The sequence below is a fragment of the Lissotriton helveticus genome, chromosome 3_1 (assembly GCF_964261635.1).
Source record: "Lissotriton helveticus chromosome 3_1, aLisHel1.1, whole genome shotgun sequence".
Classification (NCBI taxonomy): Eukaryota; Metazoa; Chordata; class Amphibia; order Caudata; family Salamandridae; genus Lissotriton; species Lissotriton helveticus.
Window position 1 is genome coordinate 982,984,748 of NC_136061.1, and position 21,840 is coordinate 983,006,587.

A 21,840-nucleotide genomic window follows, 5' to 3' on the forward strand; every position below is an offset into this window, starting at 1 on the left:
GCTGCAGCGCGCTCAGCAGCAACCTTGCTAGTGCTGCTGGACTGCTGGTGCTTAAATACAAATTTATTGCTTTCAGCAGTTTTTCCAAAGCCAATAGGTGTGGCCTGTAATTGGAAATGCAAGCCATTCCTATTTGCTATACCATTGCAGATTGTTTGAGGGGTGTTTATTGACAACACTAAGATCCTCTGGTTATTGTGTATGTTGACATTTTAAAAAGCCAGTAAAATAGAACAACATAGTCGAGAAGGCCCTTTGAGGCACTATACTTCTGTATTGTGCATACCCCGGTGAGTTCCTTTTCTGGTATCTTACTATATAGGCCCCCTGGGTCCAGAGCCAACTTTTGCCCAGAACTTTTTAGAATTTTGGAACCTTATTTTGGCAGACCTCATCTCACCATTTTGGGTGATTTTAACTTCCATTTAGAGGATTTGGCTTCGAAAGACACTTTCTCTCTGCTCAATTCTCTGGAGGCATGTGATTTTGTCCAACGAGTTCTTTATCCGACTCATAAGGCAGGGCACATCCTTGACGGGATCTTTTCTAACGATTCTAGACTGGATGTTGGTGCACCGGTACCAATCATCTGGTCTGACCATCTAGCAGTCCCGCTGTCGTTAGACATTCCCTGCCTCGATGTCACTGTGGGCACTGGCAAAAAACAATCTAAAAGGAGCTTCATAAACTTTACTAATGAGGCTCTAGCCCCTTTTATTCTTATCATCAATATTTCAACTGAGCGGAAGGTGGATGAGTCGGCTCAAGAACTCACTGATGCCATTACCAGAGCCGCCGACGAACTAGCCCCTCCTTCCTTCAAATCTGCAGCTCGGCGGAAGCCAACTGCCCCCTGGTTCTCCGCCGATTTGCGGCTTCTCAGACAAAAATGCAGACAGAAGGAACGTAGGTGGCGTAAATCCTGGGATCCCAAAGATAGAGAAGGCTATAAGATCTTATTACGAGAGTACAAAAACAGAGTCATTAAGGAAAAACAGGACTATTTTTCCAACGCAACCTGTGCCCTAACATCCTCTAAAGAGCTCTTTAATATAGTTGACTCTCTGTGCTCTCTCCAGGTTCCTGACCCGGAAGTTGCTTCCCAGGAGCTATGTAATGATATATCAGACTTTTTTTACAAAAAGATAGATGATATTTACATAGCTCTAAAGTCGCAGAGGAACTCTCTTAGTTCTGAGGATTTCTCTCAAATTAAAAGACTGGAAGCTTGGAATAAAGATTCCCCTCAGTTCCTTGAAAATTTCCCTGCTCTTTCTTTAGAGGATCTTAACAGTCTGTTGGACAAAACAAAATCTTCATCCCCACTTGATCCAGTTCCTTTGAAACAACTTAAGAACTGCAGAGAGATCATTCTTCCTCCGATGCTGGAAGTAATGAATGGAGCCTTGGAACAGGGCATTTTTCCGTCACTCTGGAAGAAAGCCATTGTAAAGCCGCTGCTGAAAAAGACTACCTTAGACCCCGGAGAACTGAAGAACTTTAGACCCATTTCTCTGCTGCCTGCCCCTGCTAAGATGTTGGAGACCCATTTGAATTTCCATCTTTCAAACTTCCTTGATACCTCGGGTTTCTTGGATGGGTCCCAACATGGCTTTAGAAAGCTGCATAGCACAGAGTCTGCCTTGACGAAAGTCATGGATAACATCCGTAGAAAAGTGGATTTGGGTCAAACCACCGTACTGGTGCTGCTAGATCTTTCAGCAGCATTCGACACCCTGTATCCCCTTACTTTAACATCCAGGTTAAGGGAGGCAGGGGTAGAAGGACCGGCTCTTAGTCTCCTGAGCTCCTTTTTACACCAACGAGAGCAGCGTGTCATGCTAGGTGAATACCTCTCCCCTGCTAAGTTCTTGCTATGTGGGGTGCCACAGGGGTCGGCATTGAGTCCGACCCTGTTCAACATCTACGTGGCCCCCCTTGCAAGACTAGTAAGATCTCAGGGGATGGAGGTAGTGTCGTATGCCGACGACACGCAGATTATGGTATCCCTGACCCACTCTGTGAATGAAACCGCATCGAACTTTAGGGCCTGCATGCAACTTGTTGCAGAGTGGATGATTTCCAACTCCCTAAAGTTGAACGGGGATAAGACAGAGGTCCTGGTCTTTGGCAAGGACCAGGGCATGTGGTCAGGTGATTGGTGGCCTCCTTCTTTAGGTAGCTGCCCTATACCTACACAATCTGCCAGGAACCTCGGCGTCATCTTTGACACTAAGCTCTCCATGGAGCTTCAGGTCAATAGAACGGTGGCTACCTGTTGGGGTGTCATCAAGACCCTGAAAAGGATCGTTCACTATCTGTCCCCACAGGCACGGAAACAGGTGGTGATCGCCCTTGTTGGCTCAAGGCTAGACTACTGCAACGCACTGTACGCCGGGGCCAACAAGGGCCTGCTCCAGCGCTTGCAGGTGATACAAAACGCGGCAGCTCGGTTTGCTCTCGCTCTGCCTTGGTTGGCATCTATGACCTTAGCGAGGAAGAACCTCCATTGGCTCCCCATTCCTTCAAGGATCACTTTTAAACTTCTTTGCCTAACATATAAGGCTCTAACTGCAGGCTCGGCTGATGCCCTTGGGTCGCTTCTTATTAGATATGCTCCGAGTAGATGCCTACGTTCCAGTGAGCTTAATCAACTGGTAATTCCCAGAGCCAAGAAGGCTAGATGGGGGAGCAAAGCTTTCTCCATATTGGCACCTCAGATGTGGAATTCACTCCCCCTGGAAATCAAACTACTGCCTTCCCTCGATCTTTTTAGGAAGTCACTGAAAACTTGGCTTTTTATAAATGCATATCAGTAGGCCCGGTTTCTGTCTGCTAACAGTCTGTTATTTGACTTAGGCGCCTTGACGCCCATTGGGCATAGCTGCGCACTATAAATGATATTTAAATTAAATTAAATTAAGGCCACACAGAGACCGAAATGCAATGCAAATCCGAAAACAAGAATACAGTATACAGCAATGAATGGTACAGTCTGCCAAAGGTACACACCCTAGTGAGTCAGGGTTGAATCAGACAAAGCAAAGCAGCATTCAGCAATGTATGACACAATCAGAAAAATCTACATAAAGACAGTGATGAAGAGCAGAGACAGGCAAATGCATAAAGAATATAGCAATGAAGAAAAAGAAAGGCACAGTCACAGAGCATGCAGAGCAGAGAGTGTAGTTACAAAACTTCTATAAATACAGATACACTACAATCAAGAATAACTAATACATTAAAAATAAGAAATACCCAACATAGGGAACGCCATCTGCCTCTACAGCAGACAAATTAGTAAACAGGCTATGAATGATGGCAAGGGGGTCCGTCACTGAGGGGGTGTTTCCTGTGGAAGTACAAAAGTGGCTCCTGACAGGCGACATTAAAGTAGAGAAACCAGGAAGCAGACATGGGCAGACGTGCAATGTTTCAGAGGCGTGAGGGCAGCCCAGGAATGCTGGCAGCATCCACCACGAGGTGAGCACACGGCGAGAAACCCACCAGGGCGGTGCACTAACGACACAGACGGTCTGGAAAGGAGGCAGCAGACATGCCAGCCGGGGAACTGCCACAGCGGATTTATTTATAACGAAGTTTGTGGCTCGCTCTTATATTTGGTTTTTAAACAAACGATTGAACCAGAGGGTTGTGGAAACGCCACCAAAAAGAGCTGTACAACGAGCACACCGGCACACAGCGTCAGACACACATCAAAGAGTAAACTGGTCTCACCCTGCCAGCCTGATCTGGACGGGCGCAGATAAGGTAAAGTATGACGTAGGTGGAGAAGAGGCAGACAGTCCCATCCCTGGACAAAGGACAGTGGCAGAACTCATTAAATGAGGGACAGACGAGACACATGGCAGTGACACGTGAAGCAAGGAGGTAGGACAATCCTGACAAGAGCCAAGACACTTGTTTGTGGGGTGGAGACCGCTCGGAGGGTGCAGGGAATTTTTTTTATTTTTATTTTATGCGTTTTTATATAGCGCGGACTTTCCCTGAAGGTGTCAGCGCGCTTCACAATAGGAACAGTACTGATACATGAGAACATTACAAGTGAACAAATTACAAAAGCAAACGTTACATTACATGAGGCAAAAGTGACAAGTGTGCAACTAGAGGTATAAAACTGCAATAAATGGCAGACACTCAAACACAAGAACAAACGTTACGTAGGCAATGGTGGCACTTGTGCAAGTATCGAAAGCAAACAAAATGTAAGCGGTAGCAAACAGTGTATTACAAGACCCATGAGGAGAATTTACTTCAAATACCAAAATGTAAAAGAAAATTTCCAGGCGTGACCAGCTGATGGCACCTCCGTGGGGCAGCTGGAAATCTGTGTTTACCATATTCTGCCCGCTGGGGGCCAAGGAGGTATGCTTTGCCCCCCTTTTGCTCATGACCCCCCGAGGGCGGCTCTCACCTCACGTGCGGCTGCTGGCTGCAGCCCCAGCCAGCAGAAGAAGTCCGCCCAAGAATCACATGGCGTTCCTCATCTTTGGTGGCACGGTGCGGGCAGGATGGCACCGACAGCCGGGGGTCCACGTGGGCGCTGTAAAGGTGGTCGCAGCGCTCTGACTCCACGTCCGCTTCCCTCGAGGCACTGCTGCAGGAACCACCGCTGTCATGTGGTCCCGGATGGCCATCTATCAGCCTCGGGAAGGGGGGACGCAGTCGATACACTCAATTTAGCAGCTCCGGCGGAATATTCTCACATGTTCTTTCTAATGTGAAAATTGCGTGCCGAGGGAAACGCCGGGGGCGTGTTGGGCGCTTGGGACGAAAAAAGCAAGATACCAAGAGTTCACAGGTGGAACCTGATGCAAAGGAGCATTTCCCAAGTAGCAGTAAAGGGCCACATAACATAATTGACGCCACTGAGTAGAGAGGGGTCTCACAGAAGCTCTGGGGCTGCAGAGGTCGCGCAAGACTTTGGAGGAGGAGAGCAGGGCCGAGGAGGGTTCCCCAGGCTGGAGCAGGCTCAACGGACCGGGGGCTGCAGTGCTGCGCAAGGGTGAGGAGGACTGAGGGTGGGTGGATCCGTGGAGCGCAGAGAGGGCGCGGGAGCGACGATGGTGCATTTAGAGAGGCAAGAGTGGATGTCGGACCCTGGGGCTGCCGGTTCATGAGCGAATTCGGAGCACCACTGAAGCTCTTGGAGAGGGAGTGCAGACAGGCCCGCGGGGGTATGAGGGGTCAGCGACTGAAATACGAGCCATATACTGACCAGAACCGGCGGCCGCGCAGGGCAATTTCAACTTTTCCTCGTGTGTCTGAAGCAACTGATGGTAAAAAACACAGTCATGGACATAGAAATGGGACTCTTCAAATTCACTTCCAAAGCTGCGCGGCCACCTTCCTGCCCACCAGCAGAACACAGCCCGGCACACGGGCGCAGCCGAGCCGGCCTGACAATGGGCAGATCTGTGCGGCACAATGGGGCCATCCCAGGGGCTTTCCAGCCCCCAGGAGATGGGAGCTCTGACGAGATCACAATAACACCCTCCCCGCGGTGCATCGCTTTGAAAAGATTACCGCGTCAGTGTCTCTGGGGTAATGCAGAGGCTCGCACACACGCAAGTGTCCTGCCCCACACAACTTCATACAAGAATTGTGTGTGAGGGGAGAGTTCACGGCTACGCATCAACCCTCTCACTCAGAAGGGTGAAAAAAATGGCTGCCGTAAAGCTCCAACATTTTCGCGATTCGGGGGCGTTTTTTGTTGAGTGACGGATGACGTCACAGATAGAAAGAACGCAAAAAACACGCCCCCGAATCGCCAAAAGACGGGGCTTAAAGGGAGTGATGCCCCTCTCCTCCAATGGCTGGCCTCCATTTAGGAAGCCAGCCAATGGAAAAGAGGGGCGAGTTAATGCCCCACTCTAGGAGACATTAATTCTCTGACCGAAACTGCGCAAGCGCAGCCTACGGTCCTCGACCTAAACAGTAAGTGGCTGATCCAGCCTAAACATCCTGTATATCACCGTTGGATATCATAGGTTGGCATCACCTAAATTGTCATTTTTAAGTATGAGGGGTGTAGTGTATATTAATGATTTTATCTATGCCAGTAAATGAGTATGGGGGCGTGCAGCTCACTCATCACGAAGATCATGTTTTTTTTGGTATTGTCATCCTTGCGATCACTGTGCTTCTTTTGGACAGTTTTATTAAGGAATGCAGCTGTTCGATATGTGAACCTGTGAACTTTGCCATGCATGTGGAACTCTTGCTGAATATAGCACGACCTATGTAGTCTATTACTTTACTGTTAGAAGTTTCCAAAGAGTTTCCTGGATGAACTGTAAATGGTGCGGATAGATTGCGGACTTAGATTTTTTTGGATAGCTGACATGTCTTGTGTCATGACGAGGTTTTTGTCCCTGTCTCAGTAGGGCATGTCTATGGCCTAGAGTCTGGTGTGCCCTTTGTACTATAAACACTGACAACAGATTGTCTCGCCCAAAAATTGTGAGCAACATTTTTCTATAAAAACCCAAGTTCTCCCCTTAACTGTCATTTCCAAAACACCCGTTATTTGCACATTGCTCCAGTGGGACTTTGCCTCTAAGTCTGAATTCTTTCTTTTTAGACAGTCAGTTTCTTCATCCATACTTTTCTGTGTTTTAACCATGGCACTCAGTGCTGTCAGACTTCGTGATTCGTTGTTCAGCCATTTCGAAGTGTTCTAATTTTTCATTCATTGTGTCCAGTCATTGCACGAATGTCTGTTTTTTAAAATGTTCTTAATAAACTTTTATTGCAGCAATAAACAGCATATTGCCATGGTACTACATTACATGTAAACGGCCCAAGGCTGACAAAGCACATTCTATGTATATCTCACGCAGCCATCAAGCCAACAACCCGAAGCGGGCAGGTGGCGATGATAATTACGACCCAGTGTTCACACATCCTGACGTACAACAAAAAGCTCCCTGAGGCTCCTCACAAATGTATGTGCTGTGCGCCCCGCTATCCTTGAGCGTCAAACAAGTGTCAGCAGTCCAGAATGTGTACCACGCCCTCCCTAAAATCCCCCTGTTACCCCAACTCTCCTCTCCCACCCTGCACCCCGCTACCCTGCATCCCCGTGGAAAAACTCGAGTCACAGCCACACCCTAAGGGGTGTCTACAGTCGCAGTCTGGGGAACCCCCCGTGTTCCGCTCAGGGAATCTATAGTGCCCGTCGTTGCCTCATCAACCACTTCCTCCTCCGCATTCTCCATCGCACCACCTGTGTGAAGCTTATAGGCATTATATAATCCCCAAACGTTTTTCAGTCTGCTCCTAGGTGGGAGGAGCTCGCTGTAGTTCTCCGACTGCATACAGCAGTACAGCATGTCGTGAGACCATTGCCGTAGTGTCGGGACTGGACCCCTCATCCAGCACATCGCCACCCTCCGCTTGGCCACAAGGAGCCCCGTATCCACCATCCTACGTAGCGCCTTAGGTAATTTCTTAGAGTATCCCAGTAGCGCCACCATAGGGTCAGGCACAAGGTCTGTCTCCACCACTCTCCCCAACTCTCTGAATACCTCCACCCAATATGCATATATTCCTGGACAGTGCCAAGCTAATGCAGAAACGCTGACTGTGCATGGCATCTCTCACAGGACGCCTCTGCCTGGAGGCCATACCTGCAGAGTCTCTCCAGTGTATAATAGGTCCTGTTGAGGTACTTGAAGTGAACGAGCCTATGCCGACCGTGGAGCGAGATCTTTCTGGTGTTCATACAACAGTAAGTCTATCGTGGTCTGCAAGCCAAGCTGCGGTATATCTATTTTCCCTATGCGCAATAGCTAATTTGTATATAGCAGTTATCATTTTGCGAGGGGTTTTAGTCTTGATCACATAGGACAATTCCTGCACTTCTGGGGGTTCAGCCAGATCTTCCCCTAGCATGTCACGTAAGGCCCCATGTACCCTGTGGTACTGGAACCTGCTCAACAGGTTGTTTACGCCAGCTGCTTCCCCACCAGCTTAACCACCTCCTCTTGGAAAAGATCTCCAGCTACTTCTATTGACAGAGTGCGCAACGCATGGACCACTCCCCTGTCTCTACATGGCTCCAGCCATCGCATCCACTCAATTGGGATTACCGGGGAATACAATAGAGCTCCATCTTTCTATTGCAGTATATTGTAACAAGCATGTCTGGTAGAAATAATAGAGTCTAAGATGCCAGTTCTGCGGTCCAAAGACTCAAATATCATGGCCGGTAGGGGAAGTGGTTCCGCAAACAGTCTCTCCATGCGGAGGAATGGTATATCTGCCTCACCATGTATCCAGGCGTGAACATGAACCCCCTGCGCTACCCTATAATATAATTCAAAATCCGGCGCCCCAAGACCCCCCAAATAATATGGCAGGGTGAAGACGTTCCACTGTAACCTCGCTTGCTTACCAGCCCAGGCTAGTTTTATCATGGATTTACGAAGTCGCAGGAAGAAGGAGGGCGGCAACACTATTGGTATGTTCGTAAATAAAAATAGTAGCCTGGGCAGAACCACCATTTTCATAATTGAAATTCTTCCCATGAGGGACAAAGGGAGGCGGATCCACAACTCTACATCGTCTTCAAGCCTGTCTATGGCCGTCCCATAGTTTTCCCGAAATACAATTTCTGAGTCAGTGTGCAGCCTAATGCCCAAATATCGAATAGAGTCGGTAGACCATTGATTAGTCTGTTTTATTATAAGTTATGTCAAGATATCCATTCATTTCCTGCAGTAAGGTTCGGACTCCTTCTGCGTTAAGTTCTACAAGTCCTTCTGCTCCAGTGTTTGCATCATTTTCAGCAACTTTGTCATGGACACAAGATGCTTTTTTGGATTGAAAGGCCATTTTACCTTGTTTCGAGTCTCCTTTGCCCATACTAATTTGGATTTGTAATATACACTGACTGTTTTGTTCTTCATAGGCTGCTGTGAAGTTTTAGTTATGCCTAGTAGTAAATATGTATATACATATGTCTCAGCTATCTGTAGCGTATAACTACATGCAGTGGTATATATATATAGCAGGGCAGGTCTCACTCAGCCACACTCCATCTCCATGTGGCATTAATCCAGACAGTGTCGTTATCAGGGTAGGACTTGGCGCAGAAGCCGCAGACCTGCGCAGTCCTGCCTGCATCCACTGGTTAATTATAAAAGTCTGACACGTGGTTATATGTACAGTATTCTCTGTTTCCTGTGCTAGCGTAAGTTGTTCTCTGAATTTGGCTTTATGGTGCTTAATTTGTGTGTGTGTGGCCTGGGCTGATGGCATCACTTCCGATGAAGGCCTATCGGGGGCCCAATACCCACTCCCCTCTCTTACTGGCTTATTCATGATTGTCAATTCAATGCGCTTGATGATGGCTCCATCATCCACTGTTGTTGGCCTGGTGAGTGCTGGTCATCCCCATCTGCCAATGGACCTCTTCCATCTAGGTGCTGTTTGTCATTTGTTTGTCATTTGTTGCGTAGAGAACATAACCGTGCTGCACATTGCTGCTTTGACATCAGGATGCCATGGCGGTGGGCTTCACTTCGCTGACTCTTCCTTGGCCCTTGCAGTTACTTGAGGTTGAGTTTTCATGGGCCCCAAAGGCACTCACCGTCTCTCATATCTCCGGGTGGCTTTTAAGAAGTATGTTAAATGCTCCACTCAGTTTTTAACTAGCAGTTGTCTGAGTCGCTGTTAGAGCATGTTCACCGATCAGCTATTTTCATTGGGCTCTCTAGTCCCTGCTGCCCTCAGCACACCTTAATGCACGCAGATCGCTATCCTCACTCTTCCTGTTCTGGCAGACATCAACGCCAATCAAGCTTCTTCTGGCTCTTCCAGGATAGTCACACCTCCTGAAGGGTTGGCAGGCTATTTCCCTCTCTCAGTAGGCGGATAAGCTTCTGGGCGCTTCAGGTTAGAGAAGCCACTTTCTTTCAGGCAAGGTTTCAAGTGTTGTCCCCCTCACATCTTGGAAGCTGGCTGTGAAGCATACAACAAGTCTGGTTGCACAGCTCTGTGGAGCACTCCCTTCCTTGGTCAAAGAACTTGGAATTCGAAGTGAGTCAGTGGCTCCCACTTTTAGACCGTCAAAGCTGACAGCGGATATTGATTCTTTGTCTGCAATTTCTAAACAGTTTCTTTGTAGTTTGTCTTAAAGTGTCCTTTCCAATATGATTTCCAGAAACAGCCTTTGTTTAGATTGATGCGCCTTACAGTAGGGTAATCTCAAGCTTGAAACATCCACAACAAAGGCGGCAAGAGATGTAAGCTTTTTTCACCTATCAACAGCCTCTCTGAGCAGTTATCAGGCTAAAGACAAAAGGCTGGCCTCAATAAAGGGGTAATTTTCACCTTAACAATAGAGACTGTAGTCCCACTCCTTTCCTCTTCCAAATGGCAGTGCTGCAGGAAGACTAATAAGCAGCTCTTCTCGGCAAAATGGCTAATTGAATTTTTATAAGAGCCTTGTTTCCTCTGTACTCACTTTGCTGATTAGATCTCCTCCCTCCAGCTTCAGGAGTTCCAACAATACACATCCACTCTATGGGAAAATAACCTTGCATCCATCACATGACCAGGCAAATGGCTTTCAAAATGGACCCCCCACTCCTCCATAACTCTGGTTCAGTCATGCATACAATACATGTACTACACAGGTCACATACAAACAACAAAACATCCTCTTTGACTCTTAGCATAGAACTGGATTAGCCCTCTTGAAGTCCCAAAACATGGTATGCCACCATTCATTTACATGTTAAATTCACGTCCGGGACATTTGCCCACTGTGAGCAAATGTCGTCTCTCTTGTGGTACCAATCCTGATCACAGGACAAGGTGTTTGACATCATTCATGTCAAGGGGCAGGCATAGGCCTATGCACGAACACACCCACCCACCCACTGGATACCAGATACTCATGGTTGGGCCCTTCAAGAAGAGGAACTCAACGATACACCAAATAGGGCACATTTACTGTCCCAACAGTAGTGATTATAGCTGATATTTGGAGTGCGGGTATACATGCATTTCTTTACACTAACCCCTGACTGCTCAGTGTCCGCTTGGTGCATCAATGACTAGGCTCTTAACCTTCTTGGGGTTTTCCATCACCAAGCGAAAGTCCCACCTAAGCCCAACAGACCGGATTGCCTTCATAGGGGCTATGCTGGACAGAGTAGCGTTCAAGGCATTTCCACCACTGCAGCGAATCTGGGACATTCAGGATATGGTCCCAACGTTGCAAACTGAGTCGGGGATTTTGATGACAATGGTTCTAATGCTTCTTGGGCTCCTGGTCGTGTGTATCCTCATCCCATAAAGCAGATACCACATGGGGACTCTGCAATAGAATCTACTGTTTCAGTGAGCCCAGTTCTTGGATTGTCTCAGATGCTGTCTAGACCTGACAAGAGACAGCTCAACACCTCGTGTGTTGACTGAGGAGCACCAGCCTTACATATGGCAGGCTACTCTCCTTTGTCCACACAGACTTCATGGTTGTGATGGAGGTCACTGCTGGGGTGGTCATCTGGTAAGGTAGAGATCAGAAGCCTCTAGTCTCTTGCAGGAAGCCGGGTCCACATCAACCTTTTAGAGCTTCAGGCATTTCGTTTGGCCATGAAAGTCTTCCTATTGACAATCATGGGAAGGTTGGTACAGGTCCTAACGCACAACACAACCACCAAGTGGTTCTTCAACATTTAGAGTGGGTTGGTTTATTGGATCATGTTTCAGGAGGATTACATCGGTGTGGTTGGCTGGACTAGCAGAATATTTTTTTGGGTGGACAACCGTCTCGTGGAGCAGAACAGATCAGTTGAGCTCAGAAGGCGCCTGCTGGTGTACTACAAGTGGCATCCTCCATCCCAAGATGGCACAGGGCATTTTCGATAAGTAGGGAATTCCCTAACTAGATCTGTTTGCTACTGTTAAGAACACTTAGTATCAAAGCTCCTGCACACTGGAGTTTCCTCCAAAAAGGTCTTTGGGTGACTCTTTGTCTTCAATGGTTCTTGTTCCCGCCATTCCTCTCTTACCTCAAGTTCTTAAAGACAGGATATACTAGAACAAAATGATGTAAGCAGCCCCTGACTGGGCAGGAGAGTGGTACCCAGTGAGCCTAAACATTTACCCCTCATTCTGACTACCCCTTCTGGAGGACCCCTGGGATAATAAGCAAAGGGTACTGCATTTGAGTCTCCGCAACCTACACCTCCATATGTGTAGACTGAGTGGCAGCAGTGACATTGTAAGAAAGTGGCTCTATATATACTGGACTAGAAGGAAGTACAGTGTGTATAGAGTCCACCAACCCCAGAGGTATAAACACAGACATTCTTTAGACTTGCCGCCTGAATTAGTAAATGTCATCCTTGCTGTCAGATGTTGTCCTCAAGGTTCATTTATGCCTTCCACGGAGAAACATTGTGGGTGATGTGTGATTCGTCATCTTGACCCTCTGCAGGCCAAACTCGCTAATAGACAGTTTTTTTGTCGATAGCCTAGCATGACCTTGAAGCGGCAGTTAAGAGTTACTCGTTGCCACTTTCAGGCCTTTTATGTTTGGCTGACCAACCCTGTCTCTTAAATCACCAGTAGTGATGCGATGTCTGAATGGCCTGAAGCCCGTTTCCTCCAAAGCCATTTGTCATGCCTCAGTTGGACCTACATCTAGACCTGCGATTAGTTATGCACACACTATTTGAGCATATGCACAGCTGCTCACTATGGCTTCTGATGATCGATACATTCTTTTGCAATTAGGAGTATCACTCAGAAGTACAAGTTATTTATCTCAGTGAAGCTCTTTCTGATGGATGCTCTACCAGATTTCTCACTGCCTTCCCAGCTCCACCTTATGTGGATTGGACCCCTGAATATCGAAATAAGGTTCCAAGAAAAATGTTGGCACACGGTTCAAAGTGCTTCACATCAGAGGTTGCAAATGGAGAACGATAAAGAAACGGATGTCAGCCCGGGGGCACCACGCTTAAATGAATCTATGCTCTCCCACTTCTGGGGAGGCATGATTTAAAAAAAAATCTTTATTTATAGATTTTAAACAAATACAAAACAGCGACATGTTGCCCCGGGAGGGAACAGAAGGTTCACATAAGGGTAACTCAACAGGGGGGGTTTATCTGTCATGAATTCACTGGAGGATTATGTGACACCATCTACTGGTGCATGTGGAACATTGCTGGTAAAATCTCCAGGTCCAGTCTAGTGCCTAGAAATAGTAGAAAGCTGAAGAATCTGCAGTTAGAGTATTCGGCGGAAAAAGCATAACTGAAAGTATTTAATTTGTTCATCACTGATGCTCCACACCTAAGCGCGCAGGATGTTTTTTTGTAAACTGACATCAGTGCACAAGGGAGGTGCCTGTGTAAGCCTCTGCATTGCCTCTTCTGATGAGGGATAACCTGCTTGTGGAGTCCAATGGCGCGTCCTATCAGCGTTCAAGAGCAATTGTTTGGAACGTTTTCAAATCCTGTCTGATGTCTGCTGGAATTCAAAAGGTGAGGAATCTGTAGTTGGATGGAGTAGCTACCAGAAAGAGAGTTACTGTAGGTAAGTAACTTGTTCTTCTCTGAAGTCTGTTGAATTTACTCTTGAAACTGGGAGTGCTATAAAATTCCGCTTTACTCACCAAACATTTAGGGTCATGCATTTAGGAGTAGGTAGTTACTGTGGCCTTTTAAAACATTATTTTTAATTGGGATTACCTGTAATGATTGCCCCCTTTCCTCGAGTGTTCTAGTCACATGGTGTTCTGGACATTTCCCACTCTGTTTGTGCAAGCCATATTAAAGAACATTTTTGGCTGTGCTCATTCTTGCAGTCACTGCTGTCCATGCCCCATGCTTTCTTAAAAATTGTCTTGCATGAATTATTAAAAACGTATATATTGCTGTGCTAACTTGGGTACTCTGAGACCAAAAAACCCTTTTTTCACACTGCTCTTCCCTCATTCCCTCTTCTTCACGTCAATCTGTTTGCAATTCTCATCTGTGTAACTTAACGTTAAATTGGGCAGCCACGAGACAGGGCATGGACACTGTGCAAGGATGTCCAAATAACTAAGCCTTACTTTTTCTTGCTGTACCCGGTGATTCTGTCTGATGCCTCAGAACAAGATACCCCCATACTGTAAAGTGCTGAGGATTTTTTAATGAAATTGTTGTAGGTTCTAACATGAGAAATATATTTTAGGTATCCTGTGGTTTGTCATCCTAGAGCACTATGGCCAATAGTCTGGGTCGTGAAGGTAATCCCTCACCAAGACTTCCTATGAGCTGCATGTGTATTGCACTAATTGGATGGAAACCTTTTCCCGAATTTGCTGCCAATCCCCCAAAGCTTTAACATTTGTAAGACCACTCTCCAGACTGAATGATGGTTCAACTTAGTAACATCAGCTAAGAAGTTACTGGGCATTTTACCCCTTTCTAGGAGTGAATATGGCATTTGTGCCATTTATTGATCTTCTTTCTCGTTTCTTCTTTAGGCCGTTTTGGTTTACACTTGACATGCCTTTCCGCCTAAATAAATTCAATTTTTTTCCTCTGCATTAATGTCCTATGTCATTTGTTTGTGAACAGACTGCTGTGGGGACACTTAGCAATGTGGAGCTCGACCAGTCTGAGGCCCGGAAGGATCTTCTGGGCACCAGTGGTTTGGTATTGCTGCTGCCGGCAGGTGACAGCTCGCAGGATCTGGCTGAAGAGGATGTTTACTGGCTGTCTGCACTCCTACAGCTCAAGCAGTTGTTGCAAGCCAAGCCATTTCACCCTGTCGTGCCACTGGTTATACTCGTACCCAGCCAGGAGGAGCCATCCTTGAACCGACAAGACGAGATAGAGGAAGGTATGTTGCTAATCTATGAGATAAAGGGAACACTGAATATGGGCTTTTGCTGTAGATGTTGGCAAGACTATGTGGACATTTACTGAAGATTTGAAGGGATTGTGTTACAATTGTCAAAGTTAAGTGAATCCTAGCATTTTCTGTATATGTTGAGCAAATTTAGCAGCATTGCATAAGAGTAACTGATAGAGACTCCTAGCTGCAGATTCCTTAACTTAGAATTATCCCCACACGTCAGACTGGATTCAGAAATCTTTTCATTTGTAGTACCTTTACGTGCCAGTGGGTGGCGTCGTTCGGCTCCACGTGGCATCATCTGCGTTGGAAGTGACGTGCGATGTGCCAGGGAGGGCTAGCCCTAGTCACTTTTTAACTGACTGTTTGTTTGGCCTTTTGGCAAAGATTTTTGAAATATTGTGTCCTGATGTGGCAGGGATGTCAGTGAGGAAGGCTGGGTTTAAGCCCTGTGGTGCCTGTCACTGGCCAAAGTCAGTGATGGACCCACACCTCGTCTGCCTCCGATGCCTCAAACGCGACCACAACTCCAACCTGTGTCAATTGTCCCGCCATGCATGCCAAGGCCTCAAGCTCATTGCTGTTCGGCGTACAATGCAGCAACGGTCTCAATCCCAGTCGAGAGGAGGGTCATGGGATCAGCCGGGGAGTCTCTCCAAACTCTTGTTGTCTCGTTCAGGGAAGTTACGCATACATTAAAAGGACAAGAGGTCTTCAACTTTATCCCATCCATCATCCAACGAGCTGGGAGAGCGTCGCATTCGAGGCCTGGCTCTGCGGTTAAACCTGCACCTGTGCTGTCTCCGCACCTACCAGAGTTTTCAGGAGAAGAAGCGACCCCGTCCTATTCAGAGTTTTATGAGACTATGCATCTCATATTTGGGGTGCCTGTCCCCACTGACGTGCCTTTGGGCCCACGGGTTCTGGACGTGCCCTTGCTGGTCTTCCACTGGCGGGTCTGCCCCGGCACCAGTTGGGCCTATTGGATTCATGGAGAGATCCGAACCGGTGCCAGTTGTGCCACTTCAACCTTCCCCAAAACTGGCCCACTGTTGACATCCCTGTGGCTCCGCCCCCATTCTCATCCCCCAACTCCGACACAGAGCTGGATGGCTGTTGTCCAACTGAGCCATTCTCGCCAGGACCGGAGTGAATGCGCTAATCGCATGGGCTAGGTCTTGGGTATGAATAGGAGGGGCCACTGGACCCTGAAGAATACCAGCCCCTGGATCTCACTGAGGACACCTGGTCTGAGGATTTGGCAGATGCCAGTGGGCTGGACACCTCCCCAGACTGACTTATCTCTCTCCTCCTACCATGGCTATGGAGGAGGGAGCCTCATTTGCTATGGTGGTGAGGAGGACGGCCAAGGTCCTGGACCTTCATTTCAATTTTTTCAATTCAAATCTTTATTTCGGCTTGACGCCATAAAAGAGCAATTTAGACATTACAATTCAATAAAAAAGATAATTACTTTCGGTTAAAAAATTTAAGAACATTGTATATAACTGTGCAACACATGTAGAAAGACTCTTGGAGCATAACAGTAGAAATCGTATGGGACAGGAAGACACATCAGTAATTTCATAAGCAATTTCAGTTAAGAGGTGCTATAAAAACCAAGTTCATGTCCATAATTCAGGTCCATAGATAAAGGAAACTCGGTTACAGCTGATGACCCATTTTTTTTCCTGCGGTAGCAAACAGAAAGTAAAAATCTACTAACACTAAATGTTATCTGTTGTGAGGTGTTTGTAGTCAAAATTCTCAGAGCCTGACGGTAGGATCTCAAGCCTAATAATAGGCATATTGGTTTGATCCATCTTCTTCTTTCTTGGCCATACAAGGGACAGAAGAAAAGAATATGTTGCTCATTCTCTATTTGATTATTTTCGCAAAGTGAGCAAACTTCGTCCGATGCCTCGGAAGATGGATCACGGTTCCTTGCCCAACGAGCCAAAGTTGATTTTAATAAAAGATTTCCGTATCTGAACTTTAAAAATAACGTTTTGGCAAGTGGAGGCTCTATTTCGTCCATGAAAGTCTCATAAAACGGTTCATCCTTAAAATTTAGAAATTTTAAAACTAATGAACCACTAGTTATGAGATTCACAGTCATGTTTGCTACATAGGACCAAAAGGCCCTTTTCAGGACTAGTTTTGGGTTAGATGGTAAAAGGTCAGGATTCTCCCAAAAATGTTTCAGGCCTATGTTATTAAACCAAAAACTAACATGTCTAAGCCATGGGATTTTTTTATGGCTGTCCAGCGCCATAATCTCTATAAGCCCCTCTCTGTAAGCTTGTAGTTCAGGGACATGCCACAGTCTCACCCATAGCATAAGTGGTTTGATAATAACATGATGGTCTGTTCTTTTAAAATTAAGGTCTAATTGCAGAGGTACTAGTGGAGTTCCTCTCGGAACCCTTACCAAGCTTCGCATGAAGTTATTGTCTTGGACACTGAAGGTCTCATTAGACCCAGACCCCCACAATTCTGCACCATAGAGCACGGAAGATTGGACTTTAAATTTAAAAAGTTCCATTACTGGAAACACTGCTTTACTAGTGCTTAAGCTCTGCTCTCTAAGTATCGGTTTGACATTCTGAGCAAATATTAATTTGCTTTTTTCCAACTGAGCTTTCCAGGTGAAGTTGGAGTCTAGTGTCACCCCTAAATATGAGAAGTGAGACACTGACTCCAGCTTCACTCCTTTTAACATTAGACACCCCTTATCAGGTTTGGTTGGGTTCAGGGCCATGTATTTTGTTTTCTTGACATTAATCTCGAGCCCCTTTTGACTACAATAATCATTAAAAGTGTTCAATAAAGTCTGCAAGCCGTTTTTTGTTTGGGATATCAGAATAGTGTCGTCAGCAAATAGTAGAGATGCAACCCTTTCTCCATTCAGTTTGGGTGCATCGTTATTACATCTTTCTAAGTATGAGGGAATATCGTTTACGAAAATAGAAAAAAGCGTGGGGGCCAAAACACATCCTTGGCGAATTCCCCGTTCAATTGGAATTTTCCCGGATAGTTCGCCGTTTGGACCCCATCTAATTCTCGCAATATTCCCTTCATGTAATTTTATAATTTGTTCTACTATGTTATCTGGCATGCCTGCTGCACTCAACGTTTCCCAAAGAAGATCACGAGGCACCAGATCGAATGCTGCCCTTAAGTCAACAAAGGCAACGTATAGATGGGCCTTTTTTATCATTACGTACTTCCAATAGAGGCAGCAGAATCTAAAGCATTGATCTATCGTGCTGACTTTTGTCCTAAACCCGGCTTGAAATTTAGTCAAAAATGAATTTTCGTCCAGCCAATTACTCACACGTACTAAAATATGGCGTGAGTAGATTTTCTGTAGGATGTCCATTAAGCTTATTGGCCGATAGTTACAGGGATCTTTCCTGTCACCTTTCTTATATATTAAAACAATTTCAGCTCCCTTCCAGCTTTCAGGAAATTCTAAACTACATGATAATTTATTGCACAGATAATTAATATAGGGTGCCCATACTTTTGAATCGTGCTTGTAAAGATCCTCGGGGATTTTATCCAAACCAGGGGCTTTCCCACTTTTAACTTGGCTTAAAGCCAGCTCGGTTTCCCCCAAGGTAAAAACAAGCGGATCTACTGGAGTTGCGTGACTTGTTGTTTTAGATACTATGTGTGGATCTTCATATTTTTTATACAAGTTAGTGAAATGAATTACCCAGGTTTGCTCATCTAAGAAGGTATCCTTAACCACCCTGCCTACTTTATTCCCGTTTGCTATCAACCTCCAAAAAGCCACCGTATTGCGTGACCTTGCGGCTGACAACAAATCTGCCCATTTCTCTTCCTCCCACGCACTTTTAGATATCCTTTGGACAGTCTTATAATTGTTTCTAGCTTTATGGACATCTGGTTGTGACTTGGATTTAATCGCAATGATCAATTCCCTCTTCGACTCTCTACAGGATCTATCGTACCAAGGTTTGCTGTGTGACAGATTCTGGGTCTTCTGCTGGGTTTCTTTCGGCATTTTGGTAACCAATAATTTTAATTTAAGAAAGAACTCCTGATGTATGGTCAAGAAGGGAGTTTTTGCTTCCTCCTCGGGAGTTAAACTCAAATATGATGCAAAAGTCCCAGCAAAAAGTGAATATATCTCACTAAGAATATCGCTATGACCCAAAATAAATGGCCACTTTAGCGATCTCCTGTTATTACTAATATGGATTTCATGTCTATCACCAGTACCTTCCTCAGATGAGAGTGATGAAAAAGGATCACTAAACAGTGCAGCATCTAAGGACAAATTTAGGGGAAAGTGATCGCTTTCAGTCCTCTCTATTATGTCAAGATCTATGAGTTACGACCAAAGAGGGATGGAGACTATCACGAAATCCAAATTACTCTTGTAAGTATTTCTACTAAAGGTTGGTTTTTTTAAGATGTCAGATGGTAACCGACCATTACAAGCCCTAAGGAAGTGCTCTGTGCATAATTTAATCAGCTGAAGAGCCAAAATGGAGCACTTGACCGATTTAAAGTTCCCAAGAAAAGGGATCTTATTTGCCTGGTCTTCTTCCTCAAAAATCTCACTTAGGCCCGAAATTGGCTCATAGTTACAATTCAGATCCCCAGCCAAAATAACAAAATCCTCCCTAGGATCCAGCCCTCTCAGAAAATAATCCAGCTTGGTAATGGTCGGAGATTCCTTTGAAGAGGGGGATGGCCTATTATAGATATTTATTAGGAATAATGTATTCCCATTGGAGGTTGTTATTTTTAATACTAGGATATCTGCAGAGTTCACGTCTAACACCTCGATATTAACCTTTAGATTTATTTTCACCCAAATCAAGAGACCCCCTGACGACCTTCCACTACTAGAGGGTATTGCCCCAATACCATAAGTCTTGTAGCCTACCCTATGGGGATTATCAACTGCCCATGTTTCCTGGAGTAAGCAAAAATCAAAAGATTCTATGAAAACAGCCCACTCGGGATCCCTCAGGTTACTAGCAACCCCGGCTATGTTCCAACAAACCAGGTTAACTGGCACCCCAAGTACCAAGGGCATAACGATATTAGCCCTTGGCGTCTTGCCACCAATGTATGGCACCAACTTAGATGCCGAGGTTGTTTCCTCGGAAAGTGAGTGCCTTGGAAGGCAAGTTGGTTCTACCTGTGTCTCTGGAATATTTGTGATATGAATTACAGATTTAACCGAAGGCTTGGGTGCTAGAGTTAACAATGGGTTACACTCATTTGTAATTCCCGGAACTATGGGATTACTCATAACTCTTCCCTCATCCCCCCCTCTCAAAAAACTTCAATCACAGTTGTCAAGGCCACTGAAAACATCAAAACGGTTTGACGTTTCCAGTGGTGTGAAGGGTTTAAGATGGTCCATCCTTCTATTTCTATTTTGGAAGTTTTGATTTCTAACTGGAACATAGTTCCATCCCAGGGGGTCAGGGGCTCTCACATGACAAGGGGGGTAATACGTATTTCCCATACCCTGCTGGATCGGAGGATACTGAGCATATTGATTACTCCCAACATTCCCAACATTCTGTGCAAAAGGGTAATTAGGTGGCTGAGTTACAGTTGTGCAGTGTGAAGGGGGATACTGAGATGGAAACACCACTGACCTAGGATAAAAGTATGTTAGGGGTCTTGGAGTTATAATATTGTTGGAACTACCCATCTGCCAGTTCAATATGTAATGTACCGCAATGGGATCCCTGAAGTTCACTACCACTACGTCCCCGTCGATATCTTTGGTTCTGCCCCCCAACCATTCAAGGCGGCGAACATGAACTATTTCCCCATTGATATGGTTTGCAATTGGCCTATGCATTCTCAGCCAATGCATTATCTTATTTTTTAATTGAAAGAAGCCCTCCCTCTTATTTTTTTCCAGGACCGGCACACCTGTTAGGACTACCACATAGGGTACTGCCTCTGGTGGAAGTTCGGGCAGCAGGACCCTTTTTGGTTTCCCCCAGGTGTGACTAATTTCCCTCGTCTCCCTAGTTGGGCTTGACAAAACCAAATTAGTTAAGTTACTAGTACTTTTGGATGTATTGACACTAGTGTTGGTTATGGCATTGCCCAACAAATGATCAGCAATTTTTGTTTGAGATGAACTAGGGGATACATGATGATGGACAATCGCTGTTACTGTATTCCCCATAGGTTTGGAGACAGATGGAATTGGGGAAGGGCTAGGAACAATACAAGAGGAAGTAGATGGAGGTGGTTGGACTGTGGTTGACAGGGTTTGAGGTACAGTGTTAGATGTTTTACTAGCGACATTAATAGCACCTTTGTGGCCTACAAGATCTTGTTTGACCAGTACATTCTCAATTTTAGACAGTCTACACTCCACCTCCATTAGCCTCTCTAAAATAGATGCAGAATATGATTTAATCAAGTTCTCAATATCAAATAGGGACACAGGGCCCTTGTTCTCAATATAAACATCATCAATTACATCGGTGACCATACTATCCTCCTTGTCTACAAGAGTATTAAGTTGACCTGAGGGTATAGAAATAGTATGTGTCCCCTCTAAGTCTGCTTGTGCAACACAAGGATTCTTGACAACCATAGCCAATTTTTTCCCAAAGCCTGAGCAGCTCAATTTGGGTTGCAACGGATCCCACCTTTTCCGTCGTTTTTTATTCGGTGGTGGACCATAAATTTTTCCCGTGACCGGCAATTTTTTAGCCTTATTGCGAGCAACGTGCAATTGTAACGACACATCTCCCTTTAGTGACGTTAAGCTGCTCGCAATCGGTGATCCAAGCAAGCCAGTCGTGTCCGACCCAGATACAATGTCAGGTGAGAGTACAACCATGTTTACTTCTGAGAGCAAACTATCCAATATATGAGGCGACTCATTGGCTATCATATCAGTGACAGTATCAAGAGGACCAGTCGCGG

General features: G+C 45.8%; 1 protein-coding gene across 1 annotated transcript in view; it reads left to right on the forward strand.

The window, feature by feature from the left end:
- Nucleotides 1-21,840, forward strand: part of MCM3AP (minichromosome maintenance complex component 3 associated protein) — a 642,417-nt gene that overhangs the window by 499,196 nt on the left and 121,381 nt on the right. Inside the window, exon 22 of the mRNA XM_078681440.1 lies at nucleotides 14,613-14,877. Within this exon, the coding sequence (XP_078537566.1) occupies nucleotides 14,613-14,877 (265 nt within the window). The remainder of the gene's footprint in view (nucleotides 1-14,612; nucleotides 14,878-21,840) is intronic.